At 33.3% G+C, this 24,826-nt stretch overlaps 2 protein-coding genes across 4 annotated transcripts in view; one reads left to right on the top strand and one right to left on the bottom strand.

Annotated features, from left to right (window-relative positions):
- The window catches only part of SP1173 (major facilitator superfamily domain-containing protein SP1173), a 53,933-nt gene extending 45,380 nt beyond the window's left edge, over positions 1-8,553 (top strand). The window contains exons 5-16 of one of the 2 annotated variants that reach the window (XM_077432877.1): positions 954-1,092; positions 1,165-1,324; positions 1,396-1,500; positions 1,611-1,772; positions 1,851-2,064; positions 2,866-3,064; positions 3,257-3,517; positions 3,598-3,762; positions 3,859-4,025; positions 5,008-5,175; positions 5,256-5,450; positions 7,508-8,553. In XM_077432877.1, coding sequence (XP_077289003.1) covers positions 954-1,092; positions 1,165-1,324; positions 1,396-1,500; positions 1,611-1,772; positions 1,851-2,064; positions 2,866-3,064; positions 3,257-3,517; positions 3,598-3,762; positions 3,859-4,025; positions 5,008-5,175; positions 5,256-5,450; positions 7,508-7,599 — 2,027 coding nt within the window. In that variant the 3' untranslated portion in view covers positions 7,600-8,553. The remainder of the gene's footprint in view (positions 1-953; positions 1,093-1,164; positions 1,325-1,395; positions 1,501-1,610; positions 1,773-1,850; positions 2,065-2,865; positions 3,065-3,256; positions 3,518-3,597; positions 3,763-3,858; positions 4,026-5,007; positions 5,176-5,255; positions 5,451-7,507) is intronic. The other variant, XM_077432878.1, reaches the window with a different exon arrangement.
- Positions 8,554-9,129: 576 nt separating this feature from the next.
- ADD1 (ADD domain-containing protein 1) lies at positions 9,130-23,899 on the bottom strand. 2 transcript variants are annotated; one of them, XM_077432875.1, is made up of 7 exons: positions 23,326-23,806; positions 17,506-17,637; positions 15,081-15,152; positions 14,643-14,893; positions 14,411-14,559; positions 13,830-14,337; positions 9,130-12,054 (listed from the first exon to the last, which is right to left on the bottom strand). In XM_077432875.1, the coding sequence occupies exons 1-7, from the start codon at positions 23,639-23,641 to the stop codon at positions 10,243-10,245; spliced, it is 3,240 nt and encodes a 1,079-aa protein (XP_077289001.1). In that variant the 5' UTR covers positions 23,642-23,806; the 3' UTR covers positions 9,130-10,242. The 2 variants fall into 2 exon arrangements, with proteins under 2 accessions (XP_077289001.1, XP_077289002.1); XM_077432876.1 differs by lacking the exon at positions 17,506-17,637 and having other exon boundaries at positions 23,326-23,899.
- Positions 23,900-24,826: the final 927 nt, after the last annotated feature.

Here is a 24,826-nt window from a genome sequence, read left to right as displayed (position 1 = left end):
TTCATCCTATCCCATCTAATAACATTGAGCAACAAAAAAAATTACCAGAGCGGAGACTAACCAATCTTTACTAACTTTGACCCACTGAATTCGAATATGATAATGATTTTTGTTGGTTGGTGATCGTTTATGAGATATGAGCGTTTAAAAAAATGCGCGATTTTTACAGTTTTTTTGGATTTTGCAGTCTTTAACTCAAAATCTAGTATTGCTATGCTCAAAGTGAGTATTGGAATCAATAGTCAGATGTTTTTCCTATTGATTGTGATATTTCATTGCTTTAAAATACTTATAATTAATTGTCTAATACTTATAATTAATTAGTCCGGCCGCTGTATTCAGTGAGGTGGATTACATGCCGTCTCGCTTGCACCCAACACATTACGCGTTACAACCATATACACAACGAAAGCATTTAAATTGCAATTACCGCTTGAGTTAGTACGTTTAGATAAAAAAGAAAAATATTGAGATAGAAAACCAATCCTCATAAACGTGGTGAAATAAAAAAATTGCCAAATAAATGAAAAATAGGACGGAAAAAAATCCGCAAAAAAATATATTTTTGACTTTTAAAATTCGCTAGACAATTAATTATAAGTACTTTAAGGCAATGAAAATCACAATCAATGGGAAAAACATCTGACTACTGATTCCAATACTCACTTTGAGCACAGCAATACTAGATTTTGAGTTAAAGACCGCAAAAGCCAAAAAACTGTAAAAATCGCGCATTTTTTTAAACGCTCATATCTCATAAACGATCACCAACCAACAAAAATCATTATCATATTCGAATTCAGTGGGTCAAAGTTAGTAAAGATTGGTTAGTCTCCGCTATGGTAATTTTTTTTTGTTGCCCAGTGTAATCAACAGTAAAGTAAATTTATTTAAATGAATTAAAATTTTTGTTAGAATATCCACACTCAAGTAAAATTATTTTTCTTTTTTAGGTGTAGGATGTCTATTTCCATTCCTAGCGGTACACATAAGAGCCATTGGCTTGACGATAGGTGATGCGTGCATTATATCCATTGTAGCTCCATTTGTTGCCGTTCTTGGACCTGCTATTGCAGGTCCTTTAGCTGACAAGTTAGTGTCTTTTAATACACAATTATCTGACAGAAATTATGAATCAATTTAATTGTATATCGTGTATTTCAGATTATCGGTTGGTAGAGGTTGTGATGTGAATACAGTCACCGGAAGCGATGGAAATAACCCTGGAAGTAAAGTATTGCGATTTATGTTGGCTGTTTGTTTCATATTTTCCGCTTTATTCTATGGGTTATTACTAATAGTGCCTATACTAGAAGTTCATCAGGTATACTAAATTCAATTTGAATGTATATGATTACTAAATTATTTTATATTCAACGGATGTGTATCTTTTAGCCCCGCAGACCTTCCGTAAGTTTTATGTGTGATAAAAATGGCGCTATTGTGTATCAAGAAATGTGCATGGAGGAGAAAATTTGCAATCATTGGACCGGTGAAAAGGTATTTATTATTTCATCTCATCATTCTCCATTTTTTAATTACAGTTTTAAGAATAAATTTAGATCACCTATGCATCCTAATTCAGTATACTATTTTGATATTCGTTGCAGGTCGGACTTCTTCACTTATCAGACTGTCGTTATGCTTGTGAAAAACTTCCTGTCGCTCGTCCATTATATTTAGAAGTTTCGTCAACGACTGAAGCTGCCGACATCGAAGATGAAGAGTATGATTCAGATGATATTCGAGTTGATCCTGAAGCAGTCATTCCAGTAAATATAATTATTCAAACTTCATGCAATAAGGTGCGTGCATAGTTCCATGTGTATTAATAGTCTTTTATTCTTTAGGATGATGATGATTTGGAAAACCGAAAACGTAGGGAATTAGATTCCTTAAAGGATGTACCACCTCATCTGTGCTATAGCCGCGGAATCGGACACACTACATTGTGTCAAGTGTACGCAGACGATACCAAGTCTATCGTAATCAACACAAATCTAAATTCGGCGCTTGAGGAATATGAAAGCGATAATTATACGACATGGTGCAAATATCCCCTGGGTGAGTTATGGGCATAGTAGATTAAAATTTGTGGGAACAAACTTGAATGTTTAACTTGCCTCTAGTGCTAAAATTATATTTATGATCCGGACGAGTCTTTTCTGTTTGCATTTATAAATGCAAAAATAATATTTTTAAACACCAATACAACTCATTGATATCCAGCATTAGAAAGTTTAATGATAAACTTCAATTAATTGAACTCCAGTATGTTTCGGTATTGTTTAAACTGCTTAACTCTTTGCCCGCGGCAATAAATATAGCGAACGAGCCCTGTATGCAGCACCCTTTTCGCGAATTTGGCAATCGAGTTTTCGCCCTTAAATACAGATTTTAATATTTACTCAAGTAATCAGATATGTTAATTAACACATAAAGTATTATTTTAAACAATAAAATACATAATATATCTCGTAGTTTTGGATCAATTGTCAAATAATCATTCTTCATAATTGTATGAAGACGTGACGTCACATAAACGAGGTTTCAGTATGGTTCCACAAAAAACTAATTACTGGTATATATTAATTTTAAGCAAATTAAATAGATGGCATTCAACTCTCAGTAATATATTCAACCAATTTTGAACCTTAAAACAGTTGAAATAGGCGCATATAAGGCTCAAAATCCCGTGCAAAGTTCAGAAATTCTATTGAAGACAGCCGCGCTACAGACTTGTCAAACGGTTAAACCTAATTGATTTTAATCAACAATACATAAACAGCAGTTTTCAGAACATGTGTACATACATATTTCTGGACTGAATACATCTATAAATTCGCGATTTGACATTATTTGCAGCTGGCATTTTCAAATGCACCGTTCCAGAGCACCATCTACAACTGCTCGAAAAGCCTGAAAATGAAGATTCGTGTAATCCAGTCATAGAATGCAACGTAGACCAACCTTACGATTCAGCCGACAGTGTACTGGCTGATTCGACATGTGAAACTTATATATCAGATCCAGTAGCTGTCTTTTGGATGTATTTGGTTTTCAGGTATGTTTTTTTTAATGTTATACGTGACAACATATTTATTTATTTAAAGTTTGGACCATTGTGGCATTACAGGAATTCCTAATGCGCCACAATGTTCAAAAATATAACAGAAAAGAAACAAAATAATTAACTATACAGAAATTAAATACATAACATGTCTTCTTAATTAATTATATTCATTTTTCCACACAGGTGTCTCGGTGATATATTTGCAACTGCTGCACTTTGCTTGATATGCACTGCATGTGTAATCGCCACGAGAGAAACGTCTGTCGGAAGAGGAGACATTGGCAGACAAATTGCATTCGGATTAATAGGTATGGCTATTGCACCGCCTCTAGTTACATTGATTCACAATGAAGTTGATGAATCATTGAAAATACCATTTTTCGTTCCTATAATTACCACGGTGATTTTCTTCATATTGGCGGCCATTGTTGTATTATTTGATAGGTAAATGAAAATTGAGTATTTCTCTTCTGATTGATCGTTTTTATTTTGTTTTATATATATACATGATGTAAATTTTATAGAAATATGCCACTGACGCCTCCAGAATGGTGGTGGCATACTAAATCTGGATTGTTAGCTCTCCCAATGAACACAGTGAGACGCTATGGATTTGAAATAATTGGAATTGTCTTTGTTTTGCTCCTGCTTGGTATATTTTGGAGTACACTGGATACATATTTAGGCTTGTAAGTTTTATATGTATATGTAGATATTTGTTGATATTGTGGCGGCTTGTTTTTGTGAATGTTTTATCTGATTATGGGTAAATTATTTCATTATAGGACTGTGAAGGCTCTGGATGGATCTAATATAATTTTAAGTTTGACTGTAACTGTCGGCATGATACCTGCTATTCCAATTTTATGGAAAGCTGAGAAACTTATTGACTATTGCGGACATAACAACATTTTCATCGGAGCATTTACTTTTTACATTATTCGATATACAGGTATTTATTGGTTTTCAGTTTTCATTATATGTACATATTCGAAATTGTTTCTGCAAAAAGACTATAATGATCAAAACCATTGCATTGCAAAACCATTGGTGCTCTAAGGCACCCAATTAATCAGAAGTGCTTCGCTCGGTATTCATAACATTCATTTGTTTTTTTATTAAATATATTCGATTCGAAAAATATTAACATTTAACGACAGCCAATCAGACACGAATTTGATAACAGCCAATCAGAAACGAGTTTGATGACAGCCAATCAGAAACGAATTACACACACACAAGTCTTTGTTTTATATATAAAATTTCAACTGGTACATTAGAAAAGGATTTGAATATGTGATTTGAAACTAAAGCTAAAACTTTTGTACATATTTGTCAAAAATTTTTAAAAAGTTTACTTAGAAGTTATTTTAAAAGATTGTTATATCAATAAAACGTAAATCACTATTTAATGCTATTAATTGTAATTATTTTATTATATACATATATACCGGGAAAGCCTAACAGGTAAACCCCAATGCGCCTTCCTGGCCAATTACAAACAATGCAGCATTTTTTACATAAGTCGCTGAATTACGAGACACTGAAAACACGAAATTAACGAGACATCTATGAATTTTGTTGTAATAAATGTTGAATAAATTTTATTGTACATTAATCATACTCCAATAGTGGTGACATAGTAGGTAGGAAGGTTTTTTTTGGCTAATTTAATCGAGGAACCGTTTCAATAATGAAATCAGAAAATTTGGCTAACTCTGAAAAGAAACGATCGACCTGGAGTCACAAATATCCAAGTCCAAACCAGCAGCATTACAGATATACTCAGAATAAATTCCTTTCAATCGAGGTCAACTCACGGGATCAAACCCGGCGCCTCTCGATTCTAGGCAAAAGCCGAACCACCGAGCCAAACTGCTGGCTACTAAATTATTGATATAATCATGATTATTAAAAGTTTTAAATCAATTTAGGAATGGCATTGATGAATAAAGCGGAATGGATTTTACTGTGTGAAGTATTCGAAGTGTTCACCCTGAGTCTTGTGTGGGTAACGGCCATACTTTACTTCAGACATCTAGTTCCGAGAAAATACACTGCAATGGGACAAGCACTCCCAGTCTTAGCACACTTTTGCATCGGTAAGTAATATAACATAACAACTCCTCCGTTGTAATGCTCAATCAAAGAGTGTGTTTGATATGTTCAATGTGACTTTCAGGAAGGATGTTTGGTGCTTTGATTGGATCGATTGTGAAGACTGGTCAACCGATCGAACAGCTTCGTTACACCTATGAAAATATGGCCATTATAGCTTGCGTTATAGGAGCTATATATTTAGTTTTGTACCATCTCTTGTTGGGTCCGTTATACGGAGGCTCAACTTCGGGACCGCCGAACGCGATGTTGATGCAAGGTGAAGATTTCAACATTTAATAGATATTATCATTAAAAAGAAAACCATTTTAATCGAAATTTTTTCTCAGTTTAACGCTAAAAATGTCTTTTCCATTTAAACATACTTTATTGTAAGAATGGTTTCATTCGAAATATGTACTAACAAAACTGATATAAATAAAGCCAGCACTGTGGAAACTGAATTGAGAGGTAATTTATGACTAATTACCATTCACACATGCATTTTGTGCACTTAATTACTAACACTCTTGTACAATATGGACATAATAATGTACATACATATGTATTTGTTGAAAAAATGAGACTTCGCTGTAAATAGTGCATTGTAAGTGTGGTTCACTGTATACATATATCATTACAGTGGTTGATAGATTATTAATATTTTAAAAATGTATTCACCAAGATTTACAGCACGACTTTGTAAGTTGCGTACAGGTAACTGTTGCAGAAATACGTACATACATAGATCATTATCATGTTGAAAACCTAGACTAGTATTTAGTTTGTTTTTTTGCACATTAAAATGTTAAAAGGTTTTGTTTTATGTGAGAAAGTATAATATCATTCCACTTGTGTATATCTCATACGATTTTCTTCTGTTATTTAATATATACATAATATAATAGCGGTGGACAAATTTGTATTATAGTTGGTCCACTGTAGGAAGACTTGTACGTGCATTCCAGTGGCGTGCAGTAGAATTCTCTCTTTTTTTTGTCGTACAGCCTTACTTGATGTGCGCGAGAGGAACAGGCTGTTCCTATTGTATCCTGCCTGTGCACATTAAGGCTGTACGATAAAAAGCGAGAATTTCAACGCACGCCACTGGTGCATTCCTACAGCGGATGGACTACAGGCTATTTAAAAAAAATGTTTTGATCAAATATGTAATAGCCACTAGCTGCATCGAATCTAGGCATTCCTCTATTGTTTAACCCTATTTTCTCTTCATTGGGTATCCTTATTATTATTATCCTTGCTTGACAGTGATCTATAACTGTGTATCCCATACTCGTTATCGATCACTCTCAAGCAAGGATACAATTTTAGCCAAAATGGTCCAAAGGGTCGTTTTGGTATAGATCACCGTCAAGCAAGGATAAATACTACCATACAATTTCAAGGACATAGGTCGAATGTGTCGTGTTGAAAGGACTATCCCATGCACACTTCCCATGAACGCCACATTTTTTTGTATGTTTTAAACTATTTAAAAAAAAAAACCACGTCCCACATTCACCGCTGTCTGATTTCGCCTTTATTGTTTCCGTTTGTTTTTTAGTGCATCTTTTATTAAAAAAATGCCAAAAACACAGGAATTAAGTTAAGGGAACAGGGCTCGGATTATTTTAATACATTTAAGGAACGGGATTGATAATTTTTTTATTACATTTAAAAAACTTAAATTGATTGGTTCACAAAAAAATCGATTAAAAAGAAAAAGAATAACGAAGAGAACATTGTCAGGGTCTCATTTTAACGATTATGCCTTTAAAAATCCCAAAAACGGATCTTCTAAGCTGGCTGGAGAAGTAAAAAAGGAGTGAAATATGATATAATTTTTTCTTCGCGAATCGTAAGAAGACGTTTGATGAAAGCTGGATGATGAGGTTGCAAGGTCAGAAAGAAAGGCCTGATACATTTGTCCACGACTGTAGATATTACACTTTCTCATTCTTCGATACTTGACCTTTAACTTAAATAAATATTATGTATTTCAGACAAAAATTATAATTTATACCAAAAAACATTATATTTTATTTGCGTTACTTTTTCATGTAAAGCTTCGTTTGTTTATTTCTAATATATTACATATATATACATATTGTAAATTATTTAATATCTATTATTATCAAAAATTTCAATATTCGTTTTCTTTATGTTAAAAATGCTTTGTAGGATTCATATCGTAATATATTCGTATTGCATTCGTAACTGTTGTAGATTTGTAAAATAACAACACTTCACTGATTTAAAAAAAAATGCATAGCATCACATTATTACATATAATATTTGAATTACACATAACTAATGATTCGTACGTACTTATTGCAGGATTGAACAGCAATGGAACATCAAACGGCAACTACACTCCGCTCAGAGTATATCACAACGAGCGCGGAAGGAAAGGACAATTCAGATATTAAAATAATATACATACATATATAATAATACCTATTTGTTACACGCGACATGTTTCTTATTCAGTCTTCTGCACAATGTGAAATTTGATGTTGAATGTTTGCGAATATACATAAAATAAGAAGGTTGGCGTTAAGGTGTTCGATTTGCTCGAACACGTAAAGACTCACAAGTCATTAGCATTTAAGTCGAAAGTTTAAAAACTGCATCTTTTAGAGTATGAGCTTAATACTCAAATTTTGATATTTGTTTAATTTCTTATTGATAATTACATATATTATAAATATATTTTTTATTGCATTTTATATTGTGAATGCATGTATGTACATATGAATGTGTATTGTGTGCGAACTCGTAATTTTCAAAATGTACCATCATCTATTTTTTATTAATTACCGCCTCGTAAGAATGTACAAATATTTTAATTCGTATATATTATAAATACCTTGTAAATCGTTACGTTTTTAATTCAAATATTGTAATTTATCTTAGGTTCAACGCAATATTGTGCATCGCCTATCTGCCAATTGTACTTTTTTTGTTTTTCATGTAGCACAACAGTTCTTTCTAAAATTTAATTCAATTTGTTACTCTTTATTTTTTATATTTGTCTATAATTATAATACACAATTACCGACATCGATTGTAAATCACTATCGCTGATATTTCATGTATGATATTATTGTAAAAAACATAATATATGTACAATATATTATATATAATGCACGCATATTGTATATTTGTTCACGCATAATACTTGTATGTGTTTATTTATGTGTAATATATATATTGATATTCGTTGTTAAAATAAAACCTTAGCAGTAAAAAAAAAAGCTTGCTGTCCATATTCAATATTATTTTGTGTTCAAAAAAAAAATACTTACAATTTACTATAGATATTTTGTCAAAAATGTGAAATCATATTAAATTTTTTTTTAATAAATATGTGTTATTTCTACAATTTCATCCAATTAATACTCTTCACCCCTACTTGTGTTACAATTTTTAGCTGATGAAGTCATCAGTAGAGCCGGGATAACCAAGGTGCCGTTTATTGTTCAAATGTTGTAAATGCATTGTTAAAGGTTTGCCGAACCTTTTTTACAACAATTGAACAATGATCGGCACCTTGGCTATCCATACTCTAGTCATCAGGACTGCGATATAAAATAGAAATAAGCATGTATTTTGAAAGGAATTCAAAGCGATTTACAAACAAATTAATACTAGTTGAAAATTTTATTACGACAAAAATATTATACCTCTTAACATTCTTAGAAATAATGGCTTAACGTTATAATTATACATAAGTTGTAATGAACTATTTACAAAAATTATATTTGAATCCTGATTCCATCAATTTTGTATAAAATTTGTACAAACTAGTAAAATTCATCGATGAAATAAAATAAATCATAGCATTTTCTAACTGAAATCAATAAAACACCCATTATGAGAAATCAAAATCAATAAGTTGCCATATATTCTCTTATATATATATATATATTAAAATCAATAGATCAAACTTAATAAAATATTAGTTTATTTAAACGGTCCATTAATATACAGTTCAATAACTATTCTGATCAGGCGTCAAATTGTACAAAACACTACATTTCTTCACCAACCAATAATATAAAAATTATAAGTAAATACAAAACTATTTTCATTCATCGTTAATAATAAATTTAATTTATAACATCATCTCGTTGCCACCAAAGCACACTCAGGCAGAAAACCGAAGATTCTGGTCAGAAACCATGCAAAAGACTGTTAAAAAAATGGTCCGTTTAAAATAAAAGCGTCTATACAAATTTATAAAATTTGAAACACTTGTTTTATTATACTTAAATTAGTAATAATATTTTCCATCATACAAAACAATAAGAAATAGCTAAGTTTAAAATTGAATTATTCGATTCCGCAAGTGGAAAGCTCTCACACAAAGAGAATAAACAATCAGTATCAAATGATCATTTTAAACCTGAAAAAAAAAACGAACACCTCCAATTTAAATATAATATAATACATTCCTTAATCACTGTGTGGTGCATATACAAACGGAATGTTGTACTTCTTCAGATGTATGTATGTATGTATGTATGTATTGACTCAAAAGTGGCTTCTTTCACTAATAACATTAAATAACTTTCACATATGTACGCAAACACACAATAGTTACACAAAAATAAAATATGACAAAGGTAGATGCAGATGTATATACATACATATGTATGTAAGTATAATGATGAAAGTTATCAAGAACACAAACCATACGTGCAATATTGATATCGACGAGTTAACGTTAAAATCACCGAGTAACGTTCGTTAACAAATCACCGAGTAAGTCTATTATCTTTTTAAACACACGACACATTATTTTGCCTGCGATTGTGATCACTTTCGAGCGAAATTTCACAGTCTACTGTCAGGTAAGTCATGATGTCCAAAAATTTCAAGCTGTGAAACCAAAAACAACACTGCAGCAAGTTTAACGAGAAATTTACTCCAAAGAACCGAGTTGGATATTTTTAGTTTTGCTCAATTTGCTCAACCAATTCAATATCATCCAAACTAAAATGTGCATGCTGTTTGAAACATTGAAACATTTTATGGTGTGTAAATTGTACTTAATTTATTCATCAACTTTAATAAGAACTGTCCAAACTAATTCCATTATTCGTTGAAGAAATTTCATCATCTTTATCGTCAATTTGGCTCAAAATTTTATCAGATCGATCACAACTATTATTACTAATATCATTACCATCTAATTCCAGATTAGAATCTTCACTGCTCTTATTGTTATCTTCGATGGTACTACAATTTTTATCTAAAGCATTATTATCCATGATAGTATCTTCAGTGGTAACTTCTGCATTATCTTCCGCAGTATCTTCCTCATTTAATAAATCGTCAAGTTCGCCATTATCGCATTTCGATTCGTGGTTATCGACATCGTTTTGCAATATAAGTTCGTCAGTATCTACCGGGGAAGGATCTTTTTCTGTCGCAAAATCGACAGTTGAATCAGATTTATTCGAATCATCGAGGGTCACACAGTTATTTTTTTCGATTATACCATCACAACTATCAGTTTTATTCATAGAATCATCATTCAACGTCATATTATCTAAATTTTCATCACATTTACTTGTTACCTCAACCGAATGTGTTTTTTCGGGGGTTCTCACATCCCCGGATTTCAATTCATCATCTTTGTCACTATCTATCTTGTCAGTGTCTACCGTAAAATCCATTTCTGTGTCACTTCCAGCGGTTATATTACATACAATACTGTCTATTTTAACTTCACTATCTATGCGACTTTTCGACGCATTTAGGCTAGAAATTTTCATAGAATCGTTGGAATTCTCATCAATGAATATGGGTTCATCACAAGATTTTGAATTGTCGTTTGTAGGTTTTTCAGTAAATCTATTATCTGACGTAATTTCTACGTTATCCTCATCTTCTCCTTCATCGCTGAATAATTCAATAGAACATTTGTCTTTAAGCCAGAGTTTAAATTCATTATTAAGATTGTTTCTAACTTCATGAAACCTTTGGCAAGAAATTTTAAGTATTTGATCAAATGTGTAATGAAATTCTTTCATTTCCTGAATAGTTTTATTTCTTAAATTTCCCGTTGGGGTATTCTTCATCTTGTGCAACTTCTTTGAAACATAGTCAACCAAATCAATAGCATCACACATGTTATAAGTGTACCACTCAACGGAGTTAGATTTTTGATCACCTTTTAAACTTTTTTCTAATATAGACATATTGCCATTGTCTGTCGATTCTCTGAGAGAATTACTACGAGTTTTCACTGTACTTTCTCGTGGGGTTGAACTTATAGAAGACTGGAATGTCTTGTCCAATGCTGAAGAAGACGACATATTGTTGGGTTTTTCTCTTTTTCGCCGAGTTTTCTTCTCAGACGATTGATTAGTGCGTGGAGCTGTGGGTTTCACGGTGAGCCCGGGTCTGGATAAGAGAGGTATAGATGGATCATTAACTGATACTATAGTGGCAGAATACCCACCGGGCATTTTAGAGTTCATATTGACAGCAAAAATACGACCATCGGGCAATTGATACATTTTGCTAGTTGATAGCGTGGCAGGATCAACTCTGAACTTAAGGCCTCCTGTAATCTTATTAATGGATACATCCTTTTCAGTCATCTGAATCACGTTAAAAGAATCAATCGGTTTATGTATAGGTGTATTTGGCTTAGACATCAAAGCTGAAAGAGGTTTCGGAACAATTCGGGGTGTATTGGGCGTCAAACACTGAACATCGTCATCGACTTTAGGTGGCACTTCTGAACAATCTTCATCATTTTCTCTTACTTCACACAATGGTTCGATTGGTAATGGAAAATCTGGCGTGCAAACAACATTGTCTTCGTCGATTTGCATTTCCATGGCCGACATTGATGACATATCTAAGCCCTGAAAAATATATTATGAATACATGTAATATTCAATTTGGAGTACAAAATAAACAATCTTTGTTGATTCTGTAAAACCTCCTATATGCATCATTTAACCATTTTGAGTTATTAAGGGGCAGCTCGTCTACAATAACTGTAGAACTACAGCACTCTTGCCAAGAGCCGGGCCACACCGGGTGACTTGCAAGTGTCTTTTGAGCCCAAACGCAATTGCTCATGGTTTTTTCACTATAGAATCGCCAGCAACTAATCACCGAGTATGGCAAGTTGAAACGGTTGCTCAAGTAATAAAATCACCATGACCAGACCTAACGCCGGCAACAGATCTCGCTGGTTGGGTGACTATGACTTGGGCAACTAGTGATCTACTAGTTCAACTAGATCTGGTGGTGCAACAAAGTTACCTACCAAGTTGCCCGCAAGTCACTCAATGTGGCCAGGATCTAACCAATATGAGATTCATGGGATAGTTTCATTTTTCCATACAAAAATATTAGTAAAATGACAAAACCTTACTCAACTCAATTAACTAGTTGTGTGACGTTTTTACGAAAACCTAACTTTTCCATCTTAGTTGTAGTTGAACTGGATTTTCAGTTGTAATATATGTTGACCAGTTAGAATGTAGTTCGCCATATGAATCAATTTACGTGGGTTTAGACAGAATATATTCCAACTGGTTACACGACAATTGGTGCAAGTCCAAAAGGTTCAATGACAAAATGTACCCGAAAATTAGTGCACTGACAAAATGTACCCGCGACAAAATGTTCACGTTCAAAAATCCTAAATTTTTAAAGTTAATTATAAATTATTATTATTTTTCAATTTAAATATGTAAATATTGGATACGGTTAAGAACACCTGTCATTTACACTAATTTAATAACGCCCGCGATGTATACGGTAAAAAGTTAATTATTCATTTGAAATAAAGAAAATTTTGGAGACGGTTGAAAAGCCCTGCCATATAAACTAATTCAATGTAATCTGCAGTTCATAGGCTTAGAAAGTTTTTTTTTTTCAATTTAAATAAGTAAATATTGGATACGGCTAAGAACCCCTAACATTTAAACTAATCCAATGACATCTTAAAATGATATTCAATGAGTCACAATGACATTCGCTTAAAATGTAATTTTTCAATTTAAATAAGAATATGTTGGTGCAGTTGAGAACACTTGTAATTTATGCTAATTTAATAACATCCGTGATCTATACGATGAAAAGTACCATATACATCGATAAATATAATACAATAAAAAGTTACTTTTTCCATTAAAATAGGAAAATTTAGGGTACATTTTGTCTAATTTTCGGGTACATTTTGTCGTTGAACCTTTTGGACTTGCACCAATTGTCGCGTCTCCATTCCAACTGGTCAATTTAAATTACAACTGAAAATACACTTCAACAAAAACGGTAGTTGATACCAGGTTAGATGGAATATATTCCAACTAGTCAAAAGATACCACAACAAGAAGATACATTTTGAACAATAGGATATACATGTTTTACTAGTTAGAGTTACATTCCATGAAACATAAAATTATATAATCACCACATTCCTATCACAAAAACTAAATACTGTTGAAATAAAAATATTTTTGGACCATTTTATTGATAATAAAATAACTTTTTAAATGTGCAGGTTTTGCAGAATCAACGATACTGTACTGAATGGTAATGAAACGATATTTTGTAAAAAAGGTAATTCGTATAAAATTTTCTAGTATATGAACACTATTTGATTATAAATTTAAAATACACTTACTTGAGTTAAACTTTCCAATGATAAATTTAGATTATCATTCGGAATGACGTTTGAATAACAATCTCGCACGCCTACTGCAAAACCAGCAGGCATATATCCGTTATATCTTTTATAACCCTGCTTTCGATTCTGTTGTTTCTTATTAATATGAGGTATTGCTGTCGCAATCACTGGTATTTTAGCGGGGGAATGGAATGGATATTGTGATAAAGCGATTTTCTTCGCCGGAGGCATCGCCACATACGTGTTAGGTGCTAAATTACCGAGAATTAACTGAGGTTCCATTTTGGATTTTTTAGAAATCATCGGAGAACGCCTTTTTGTGCCTTCATTCATAGCATTCTTTTTATTTTCAGATTTCTTTACTATTTTTTTGGCATCTGGAGTTACCTTTGCCTTTTGGTTGTTTGTTATTTTAATCTTACGCTTACAACATGAAGATTCATCAATTTGACATTCTCTTTGATATTTAAGTCTTCTTCCAGGATCAGTAATTGTCAAAGCACACCTAAAATAACATCAATAATTTGAATAATATTTTAGAGTTTATAAAAAAGAAGTATTAAAAATGAATAATTTACTTATTCTTCAAAGCGCAATAACGACGAGCAGCCCATAGCGCGCCTCTGTGAACCCACAGTGCCTCGGGAGAGCAAACAAAACAACTCCAATCATCGATTGATTCAATGTCTTCTATTTTCGAAGGTGAAAAATTTCTTTTTATACATTTCTGCAATAAACACGGATTTGTGAGATTATCTGTCTAGATTCTGTTTTAATTTTAAACATAGTAAATTGGCAACGGGTAAATACTTCACAAAAAACTACAGGACAAGATGAACAACAGTAGACTTGACCCCCCTGTCCACACCACCTACAGTACAATTCACTACCATCTTCACCTTTAGAGAATTCACCGCTGTTGTAGAAATCCAAACAATCAATACACACTAATGTACGCAGTAATGGATGCATTCGCAACCTGCTAACATTATGTGCTGACAATCCTAAATGTTTATTGCATGCAGTGCAATGCATGCGGACTTGTTTCACATTGTTCAGATCTGGAATGAAAAATATACTTGACTATTATAAATGTGAGAAATAATTCAAATGTATTTTATAAATGCATTAGGATAACATAAAATTTATCGAGGAAAATTCTGATACATGCATAGTTATCGAGAATAAATCAATTAAATGTAAATACAAAAAAAATCAAATTGTACTCGAGTATTATAAATAATATACCTGAATATTCTTTTAAGCAATATTTTCGCTCTTCTTCAGGTACAGCATCGTCAAAATCTTTCATTGTAGCCGCTAAAATTAAAAGAAAATGTGTGTAAATATTTACATAGTTCATTTTTGGTGTACAATGGAAATTTCCATTATGTTACATTTAATAATTCAAATCTAGCTCAAAAATTTCATATAACTATATTTGTTTTATGAAATAATTTCATATACATATGATAAGTGTTTTATAATGAATCTACATAACATAATTCAGATAATCTATTGCAAATACAGCCTAACCGACACACATGAGCAATCCTTTACTTTTAAATGGTTAATATTTTATGGATTAAATTAAAAGATATAAGTAATACTGTAAAAAGCATTTTATACGAAAAAATCCATTTATTGTGATTTTATCAAAGACAAGTTATGAAGTTTTACCAAAACAATAACGAAATCTGTTGCTGTATAAAGAAATATGTAAGTGAAACTTTTATAAAAAACTGATAGGGTGCACTATTTTTGCATTTTTAATTGCAAAAACAACAATAATATCAGAAGCGGATGGGTCTATTAGACCCACCTTATCCGGATTAGGGTTGATTGATCAAACCTGATATGTTAGTTGAACAATATGTACTGATTAAGGATGCCATATTATTCAAATTAGACTTTTTGGAACTTGGGTTGTACGAGTACCTACTTATGTAAAGAGGTTACAAAAATTGTGCAAGAATAGTTTTCAATTCAAACAATAAATCCTTACCCAAGCAGGTACCCGTACTACCCAAATACTTAAAAAGTAATTTGGCATAAGGTTCTATGCCAAAACAAAGCTCATTGATCGATAGGATCGAGATTTATTTAAATTTATCATCCGTGAGAGAGTAAATCTATAAGTTGAGAAAATGGAATGGACACGGGGGTTTCCGGGCCCTTGGGGTTGCAGGGGTCCCCTGAAGGACCGCCAATTATTAATGTAATGGTGTCCATAAAACAGCTTTCAGACATGTTTATTTTATTTATTTATTTTAATATACAAGTATACCACAGAGTCTTTACAGGTCACCCCAATATGACACTGTGGCCAGGCAATACATAAAAGATCAAATACATAAGAAAAAATAAAACAACAATAATAGAAAAACAAATAAAATAAAACATTTAAAAAATTGTACATAAAAATTAAAAATTGAAAAATTGAGAATTAATAAATTCACTATGGGCTGCCCGAATATTCCGAAAACTTTATGAGTCGGCGAATTTTTCCCAAAGTAACGATAAAAATAATAGGTTTTGTAAATTAAATTAAAATTAATTAATTAAATTCAATGAATTAAAGTAAATTGAAATACAACTTCTCCACAGTTGTATCCGACCTTTTAAATTACCATATCAGTATTTCTAAAACTGTGATGATTGCTCTATTCATTTTTATATACAATTCAATGTATTATATTTTTTACGAATTAAATGAAAGATTCGATTTTAAAAGTAGGCTACGTGATAAAAAAAACTAGGCAATTTCGATATCTGAGGATTTTAAATCTTTTCTGAATATTATCATTTTGGAATATTCTCGATAAATTCATTGGAAAAAAATGAGTTAAGCTTTAAACAGTAGAAATAAACATTTACATATATATATACCAGTGGCACGCCATATAAACATCCATGTTTTCATCGAACAGTCTTATTTATGTGTGTACGAGCAGGATACAAAGGTGACGCCATACTGAGTCCCTCATGCACACATGTAAGTAAGGCTGTGCGATATAAACAGGCAAATTTCCATAGCACGCCACTGGTATAAACATATATTTCAATTTATTTGTCGATATTTTGAATAAAGTTATAATGGTATGATATTTATGAATGGGAGTTTTTTGAACAAATTTCTTAGTGCTATTTTAGTATGCGGTCTACGTGCACATTTCTACTTTAGTATGCGATCTACCTTCATGTTTTTACTTTAATATGCGGTCTCACTGTCTCAGTTCTCAAGTGTGACACTGAGGCTGAATAATACCGAACCTAACGACCTAGTCTTAAACGAATGGGGCCAACCTTACCCCTAACCTATCCTGACCCTTAAATAAATATGTGTTGGCTGCTAAGATATGTTTTTTTTGTGAAAATATTGATGAAATAAAACTTTAAAAAAAAATAGATCTTAGCAGCCAACACCTATTTATTTAAGGGTCAGGATAGGTTAAGTTAAGTTAAGGTTGGCCCTTTAAAAAACAAAAATTACATTTATAGCAAAAAAAAAAAAATACACAATGATTACAAATTAAACTTTATTTGTACATTAACGACGACACATATCTCTTTATAAATTACATCTCACCATGCAGCAAAAGATAAAAAAAAGATGGGCCATTTTTGATACCAAATCTCAAATGTATAGGGGCCAACCTTAACTTAACCTAACCTTTTCTAACTGAACGATACGTTTGGCATCCTTTACGAGCACATCGAAGTACGGGGATGAGTTCCCCACCTCTGTTACGTCTTGTTGCATTTTCCATAACGCCGCCGCATAAATGACAAGGCATCGCGTCTTCTGCAACATCAAGAAGATTGTGTTGTCGTAAAAATTCAACTGCATTTTCTTCGCTGCAGACGATATTTTGATAGATAAGCTTCGACAACATTATGGGGCGTCAGGAAAAACACAAAAATTGTAATAAACATTTCGTTGCTACGATACAAATAAAACTACGTACATAGATAAAGTAAAAAATAGTAGACTACGATTCAAAGGTAGATCGCATGCTAAGGTAGACCGCATACTAAAGTAGCAACCAATTCTTTTTTGTATGAAGTTTGGAGAATTAATAAACACACTGTATTGACAGCCTTTGAATGAAGTTTTATTAAAAAAATACAGACTATGTGTTTAAGACGCATATTGAAGTAATATTGCAATTTCATTTAGTCTGGATTTACCGATCGGACTTCATAAATGGTCTTTCCAAACAATTTTGTATATCTATACATATTTTGGTATCAACTCACTATGGGTCATAAACACAAACGTTTTTAATAAAACCTCGTTCAAAGGCCGTCAACACAATGTGTTTTTTTTTTTAATCTTCCAAATTTCATACAAAAAAGTATTATTTAAAAAAACTTATATTCATAGAAGCATTTTTTTTTCCAAAATATAGATAAATATATGTAATGTATATATATATTTCTATCGTTAAGGCTTGACTTTTTTCTAAGGAATTGATCGGTAATATTCCAAAATGATAATATTCATAGAAGATTTCTAATCCCCAGATATTGAAATAGGCTAGTTTTTTTTTCTAGTAGTATACATGTTCCGTTCACATGAATAACATCATGATCTATAATATAGACATCGTTTACTACGTGAAAATAAATTGAAATGCATGTGAATTTAATACAAAATTTAATAAAATAATCAACAAAGTTTGAGAAATTTTGATCTTATAATTCATACAGTCGAAGACAACTATAAAGCAGCTGTATTCCAATTTTTAATATAATTTATAGAAAGGTTTAGGAGTTATGTTTAATTTACAAAATCATTACTTCGCGAAAAATACGCTGACTCTCACAGCGATACAAAACGATTCTCTATATGTTCTTTATTTACTGCAAAAAAATATGATCACCGTATATATATGTAGGTGCTCTTTGGTAACATTTACATGTGGGCCAAATTTTTCTGGTAACACTACTGAATAGAGTATGGGCGAAACCACACAGGGAAGAACGGCACGTTGTGTGCTTGGCTCCCCGCTGTGGGGGTTCTCCTACATTTCTTCAAATATAGGATACACTGTTATCGATCACTGTCAAGCAAGGACGAATACGAGGATGAAATTTTACCGAAAACACTCCAGGGAGTGATTTTAGGAGAGTGTGTGCTGGGCGTGCCATGAATACGTACAAGGCGTGCCACATTTTTTCGCATGTTTAAAAGTATCTAAAAAAAAAAACATGTGACGCGTTCCTTCCTGTGTGATTTCACCCTAAACCATATATGAGAAAACGGAATGGATACGTTCATATATAACGTTATATATACGTTCATATATAAACCAGCAGAAAAGACTAGTGTTTAGCATATAATGCTTTGAAAAAAGTGGTTCAAATCCCACTGATTTCTGCAGGCCATACCTTTGTGATTTGTGACTCCAGAGTTTCCTATCAGTGATTGCCAATTTATCCGAATGGTTCCAACAAATTGGTAACCCAGTTAAAGCCGAGATGCGGGACCAGTGCAGAAGAAAACGGCTTGGTCGACAGTGCGCAATATTAAAGTGGCACCACGTAATAATTCTATCGGTAAATGTCTTAAATTTTAATAATGCGTACGATTGTTTAAAATTCTAAATATTGTATAGGTACGTATAATAATTGCGCACTGTCGACCAAGCCGTTTTCTTCTTTACTAGCAATACTTTTTACACTCACACACACAACAGCCACTGACAGCAGTGAGTCCCGCGTCTTGGCTTTAACCGTTTGCCCGCGGCCGTCTTCTATGGAAGCTTTGGACGACAAGTCTGTAACGCGGCTGTCTTCCATAGAATTTCTGAACTTTGCACGGGATTTTGAGCCTTATATGCGCCTATTTCAACTGTTTTAAGGTTCAAAATTGATTGAATATATTACTGAGAGTTGAATACCATCTATTCAATTTGCTTAAAATGAATATATGCCAGTCAAAAATTAGTTTTTTGTGGAACCATACTGAAACCTCCTATTATGTGACGTTACGTCTTCATACAATAATGAAGAATGATTATTTGACAATTAATCCAAAACTACAATTAATTTAAAACAATACTTTGTGTTAACATATCTGGTTACTTGAGTAAATATTAAAATCTGTATTTAAGGTCGAAAACTCGATTGCCAAATTCGAGAAAAAGGTGCTGCGTACAGGGCTTGTTCGCTATATTTATTGCCGCGGGCAAAGGGTTAACCGGCAACCTTACCTATTTTCTTGCAAAATGTCGAGTTTTCAGCAATCTCGAATTTCGCTGAATTATATAAAATGCTGCAAATTTACAAATTTGACCATAGATGTCGCTGTGGATATTAATGTATTTACTTTGTATAATACTTGAATCAAATGTACAATATTTCTGACCAGGAAGACGCATTGGGGTTACCTGTTAGGTAATCCTGATATACATTTAACTGTTTGCGCGCGGCCGTCTTCTATGGAAGCTTTGGGTTGAATATATTACTGAGAGTTGAATGCCATATATTCAATTTGCTTAAAATGAATATATACCGGTCAAAATTAGTTTTTTGTGGAACCATACTGAAACCTCGTTTATGTGACGTCACGTCTTTATGTGATACGTTTCAATTGTATGAAGAATGATTATTTGACAATTAAGCCAAAATTACGAGATATATTATGTATTTTATTGTTTAAAATAATACTTTGTGTTAATTAACCCTTTGTGTCCAAGTGGTGCCATGGAAGAACCACAACTTCATTATTTTTTTCCTAGTGTCCCAATGGTTGTATTTCGATACCACTTCGATTTTATCGTTACCAGAGACATTTAGCGTTCGTTGGAAATATTTATTCTTTCGTTCAAGAAAAAACTTGTCGTTAGTTGACTTTTGACTATCGGCAAGAGCGTAAGTGAATATCGCGGTTAAGTAAAACACCAATAATTACTTTATTATCAAAGATGGCAGGTATGCTACTATGTGTTTTTATACTTCTATATTACTGTCAACTAAATGATACAAATAAATACATATACCTCGCACATTTTATAACTATTTCATAGCTTCAAGATGGGGGGGTCCCACAGTGGGACCACTAGTACACTTTTTTTACTTTTTGTTTTTTTACAATTATCTCTATTTTGACGGCATGTTTATCAAATATTTATATCAGTTAAACTGCAATGGTCATTTATTGAATTTGAGAATCTTTGTGTGAATCACCTTTTGGCAGAAATACGTCTGATTGTGAATTTTTGGCATCTGATGGACTTAGATAGGTGAGATAGGTGATCTCACTATTTTGGAGAACAGGGGTGATGACCGGCACGAGAAGCATGATGAAGATGTTGGAATTTGAGAAAACGAAGATGAACTTCCAGTAAAGTCGATACGTGGTGAGCAACGAATTATATGAGGAAGAGGTGCTCGGAATAATATCCAAAATAAATTTGTTGTCATTGTGGCCAAAAAATGAGGCAATAATATTGAATCACCCACTGATGTGATTCTTCAATTTTTTCCCGAAGAGTTGATTCAAAATATTGTTTTTGAAACAAATTTGTATGATATACAAAAAAAAATTTGGTAACCCGAAGACTCTGAAAACGAATATTGCAGAAATGAAGCAATTAAAGGGGATTAATATATTAATGGGACCATGTCTTAGTGGTAAGAATAATTGTTTTAAGCTATTCCACAAATAATTTAAAATGGCCAGTGGCCCAGAGGTTCCACTGTGGAACCACCATTTTATTATATGTTATTATAAATAAATGATTTTTTTAATTCATATTTTTATCTTTATTTTATTCCTATGAACCCATAAATCCCAGAAAATATGTTAAAATACGTCAAAAAAAAGGTTGGGCCACTAAGGGTTAACATATCTGGTTACATGAGTACAGGTAGTTCTCGACTTACGACGGTTCGCACTTACGACCGAAAAAAAATAATATATTTTTTATTAATTAATTATTTTTCAAAAATTGATTGATAAATCTCAAGCGGATGTGAGTTATGAAAACGGGGAATTCTCTTTCGGAAGAAATGAAACATATCAGTAGTTTTAAAAATTAAGTTATGACTCATTCTTTTGGGATTCGTCACCAATCGCACGACGGTAACAAACTCATACGGTTATTGTTTTAAGATGTTTATTTTCTAAATTTCGTGTTGATTAATGCTCAAATTTTTATTTATAAGAACATTTATAATGTGTGATAAAGAAACGTGATAATGACTGATAAATAAACTCTTGTTAAAAAAAAGAGAAAGGTGATAGACTTAGAAATGAAACTTGAAGTGATAAAACAATATGATAGTGGTAAAAAAAATCGTAAAGCCGTTAAAGGGTCCTTGTCATTCAAATCTAAAATAATAAATAAAAAAAGACTCGGACCCATTCAACAAATGGAAAAATTACTAGTGATTTGGATCGATGACAAGATTGAAAAGCGAATTCCATTGCGTCTCTTAAAGCTCATTATTTAAAAATAATCGATTTGAACCCGTTTCTCTTTGCAAATTCGAAAAAGAAAAAAAAATGTCGAGGATATTACTAACCTAATCGTACAATTTAGTGAACGTCTACAATTTGACGTAGATAACAAAGATATCAACCAACTTCTTGAAAATGATTTAGAAGATCTAACCAATGCAGAATTATTAGATCTTGAAACTCAAATGGTTGCAGAAGAGGATATTGATGAAAATAAATCAATCACATCTGCAGAACCGCTGAAAAAATTTGTATTGAAAGAAACGGCTGCTGCTTTTAATTTAATTAATCAAGGAATACAAAAGTTTGAAATGATGGAACCAGACATTGAAAGATTTTCAAATGTGAACCGCAGGATTCAAGGAAATCTTGCATACTACCAAGAAATATATAGAGAAAAAAAACAGGATACTTTTCAAAAAAAATTAGACACATTTTTTCAAAAAAACTCATACGACTGTATCTCAAACTGAAGATGAAGAAATGGATTGTACTTATGTGATAAGTGATGAGGATGTATAATTTATAATTAATAAGTACGGATGATGTAGATTTTTTTTTAAATTTAAATACGAATTCATTTGAATTACTGTATTAATAAAAGTAAGTAAAATCACCGAAAAAAAAATATAAATATATTCCTCGACTTACGACCGAGGTTCAGGAACGTATCTCCGTCGTAAGTCGAGGAATACCTGTAAATATTAAAATCTGTATTTAAGGTCGAAAACTCGATTGCCAAATACGCAAAAAAAGTGCTGCGTACAGTGCTTGTTCGCTATATTTATTGCCGCGGGCAAAGGGTTAAAATAAATAAAAAAGTGAAGAAATGAAATGAATATAATCAATCGATCGAATAACACAGTGCAAAGACTCGAAAATATAGTGAGCGCGTCTATTTTGAAAAGGACAGATTGGCAACAGTGTGCGTCAGACAGTGTTTTGGCGCGAGGGTGGGGATTACCGAATGATTATCGTCGTATTGAATATTGTATTGAATAGAGAATAAAGAGCGAGTGTTACGGATGAAGTCAGGTTCGGGGTTTTCGCCTTCGAGTTCGGCAGACAAGAAAGGCGAGCTGGAGATCGGCAAAAGCAAAGGATCTGACAGCGGCGTCAGTGGCGGGGGCATCGAGGTTTCCCCGTCCACGTCCTCGCCTTCTTCCGACTCCCTTTTCTTCCTTCCTTTCTTCTCCTTCTGGTGATTCTGGCCATTCTCTCCATCGCCGTCGCCTTCGTCTTCTCCCGCCAACCCCTCCACTTCCATCGCCGTGTCGCAACTCGACAGCGGGTCTGTCTTCGTCAGGTCGCCCTCCGCGTCCATCTCGGTCTCGATCATTTCGCGATCAGTCAATCGGCGGCCGACAAACACTCGATCGAATTCGACACACGCGAATCAATCAAATGCCGAAACGCCGAAACGCCGAAATGCCGAAATGCCGAAATGCAGACACCGGGACGGACACAGGCGAGACACCGCACCCCGCGCCCCGCTACTTCTACTGACCATACCAATACTACCAACTACTCGCTATTACGCGTTTTCCCTTTTCACACATTTCAAAACAGGACATTGCCCGCGAATCCGGAATGCACTGGCTGTCTGTAGGCGTGCTATCGGTGGTCAGACAATTTCTGATTATGTTTGTAGCTAAATCGTTTGAAATATACTAAAGATATACCGTAAGCACGGCTGGCGGGTGGTGTGTACAAAGTGTGCGATTCATTATGACGCCACAAATAAAAAGCGGGAAAAAAATTCAAATGAAAAAATTATATAGTTGGGACTAATGTGCCTTTTGCTCGTCAGTTGTATAATTCTTCGTTTAGTTGACTACCATAGTCCCCCCCTTTGGTCGAATCTAATTTCGTACATACATGTTTTAATTTTTATTTATATTTTTTAGTTTCTTCTATTTTGGTTTTATATAGCTGCACGATTGTTTTTATTACGACTTTTATAGGTAGACGGACTTTAATTTTTAAGATGAAAGTGACTGTTCGCGCTATATAGATCTAAAAGCTCGGTGATTATTACACACAAAGCGATCTCGCACACGTCACAAATCTTGATCGTGGTATTTCTTACCTTATATTTAAATCTTGATATTTGGCACTCAAAAATTCCATGCATCTAGACTTACCCACACGAATTATCATACTAATGAAAATTCGAGTGCCAGAGATTGAAATGTATGAAATTGTGGCGGCTCGCTTATACGACATGGTCGAGTTTGGTTGCCTTCCTGCGAGTGGGGACCAACCCGGCTGGGTTCGGAGAGCTACTACTCACTCCGTCTTCAGCTGTCATATAATAAACACGTGCATTAACATGCCAGTCGTCTCATTCGTTCATCCTCCATACTGGTGACCCCCGACATCGAGCCACGCAGCCTCGATCAATTTCAACATGCCGCTCATCCCTGCCTCGCCGAGTCAGGCGGGAGAAGCTACCCGCCGCGCCCCCATCGCCATCAACACGCGTCGCGGCCCGCGGGTGACAATAAACGAGCAGACACGGCTA

Source organism: Arctopsyche grandis, chromosome 6 (assembly GCF_051622035.1).
Source record: "Arctopsyche grandis isolate Sample6627 chromosome 6, ASM5162203v2, whole genome shotgun sequence".
Lineage (NCBI taxonomy): Eukaryota > Metazoa > Arthropoda > Insecta > Trichoptera > Hydropsychidae > Arctopsyche > Arctopsyche grandis.
Note: the sequence above shows the minus strand (reverse complement) of the source record. Positions and strands in the feature narration are given on the sequence as shown.

Excerpts from the sequence above, each read along its gene's own strand:
- ADD1 (XM_077432875.1), bottom strand. The coding sequence starts at position 23,641 with ATGATCGAGACCGAGATGGACGCGGAGGGCGACCTGACGAAGACAGAC. Across the intron at positions 14,894-15,080 it reads TTGCTTAAAAGAATATTCAG|ATCTGAACAATGTGAAACAA; the intron begins GTATATTATTTA and ends TTTTCATTCCAG. Across the intron at positions 14,560-14,642 it reads GTCCTGTAGTTTTTTGTGAA|AAATGTATAAAAAGAAATTT; the intron begins GTATTTACCCGT and ends TGTTTATTGCAG.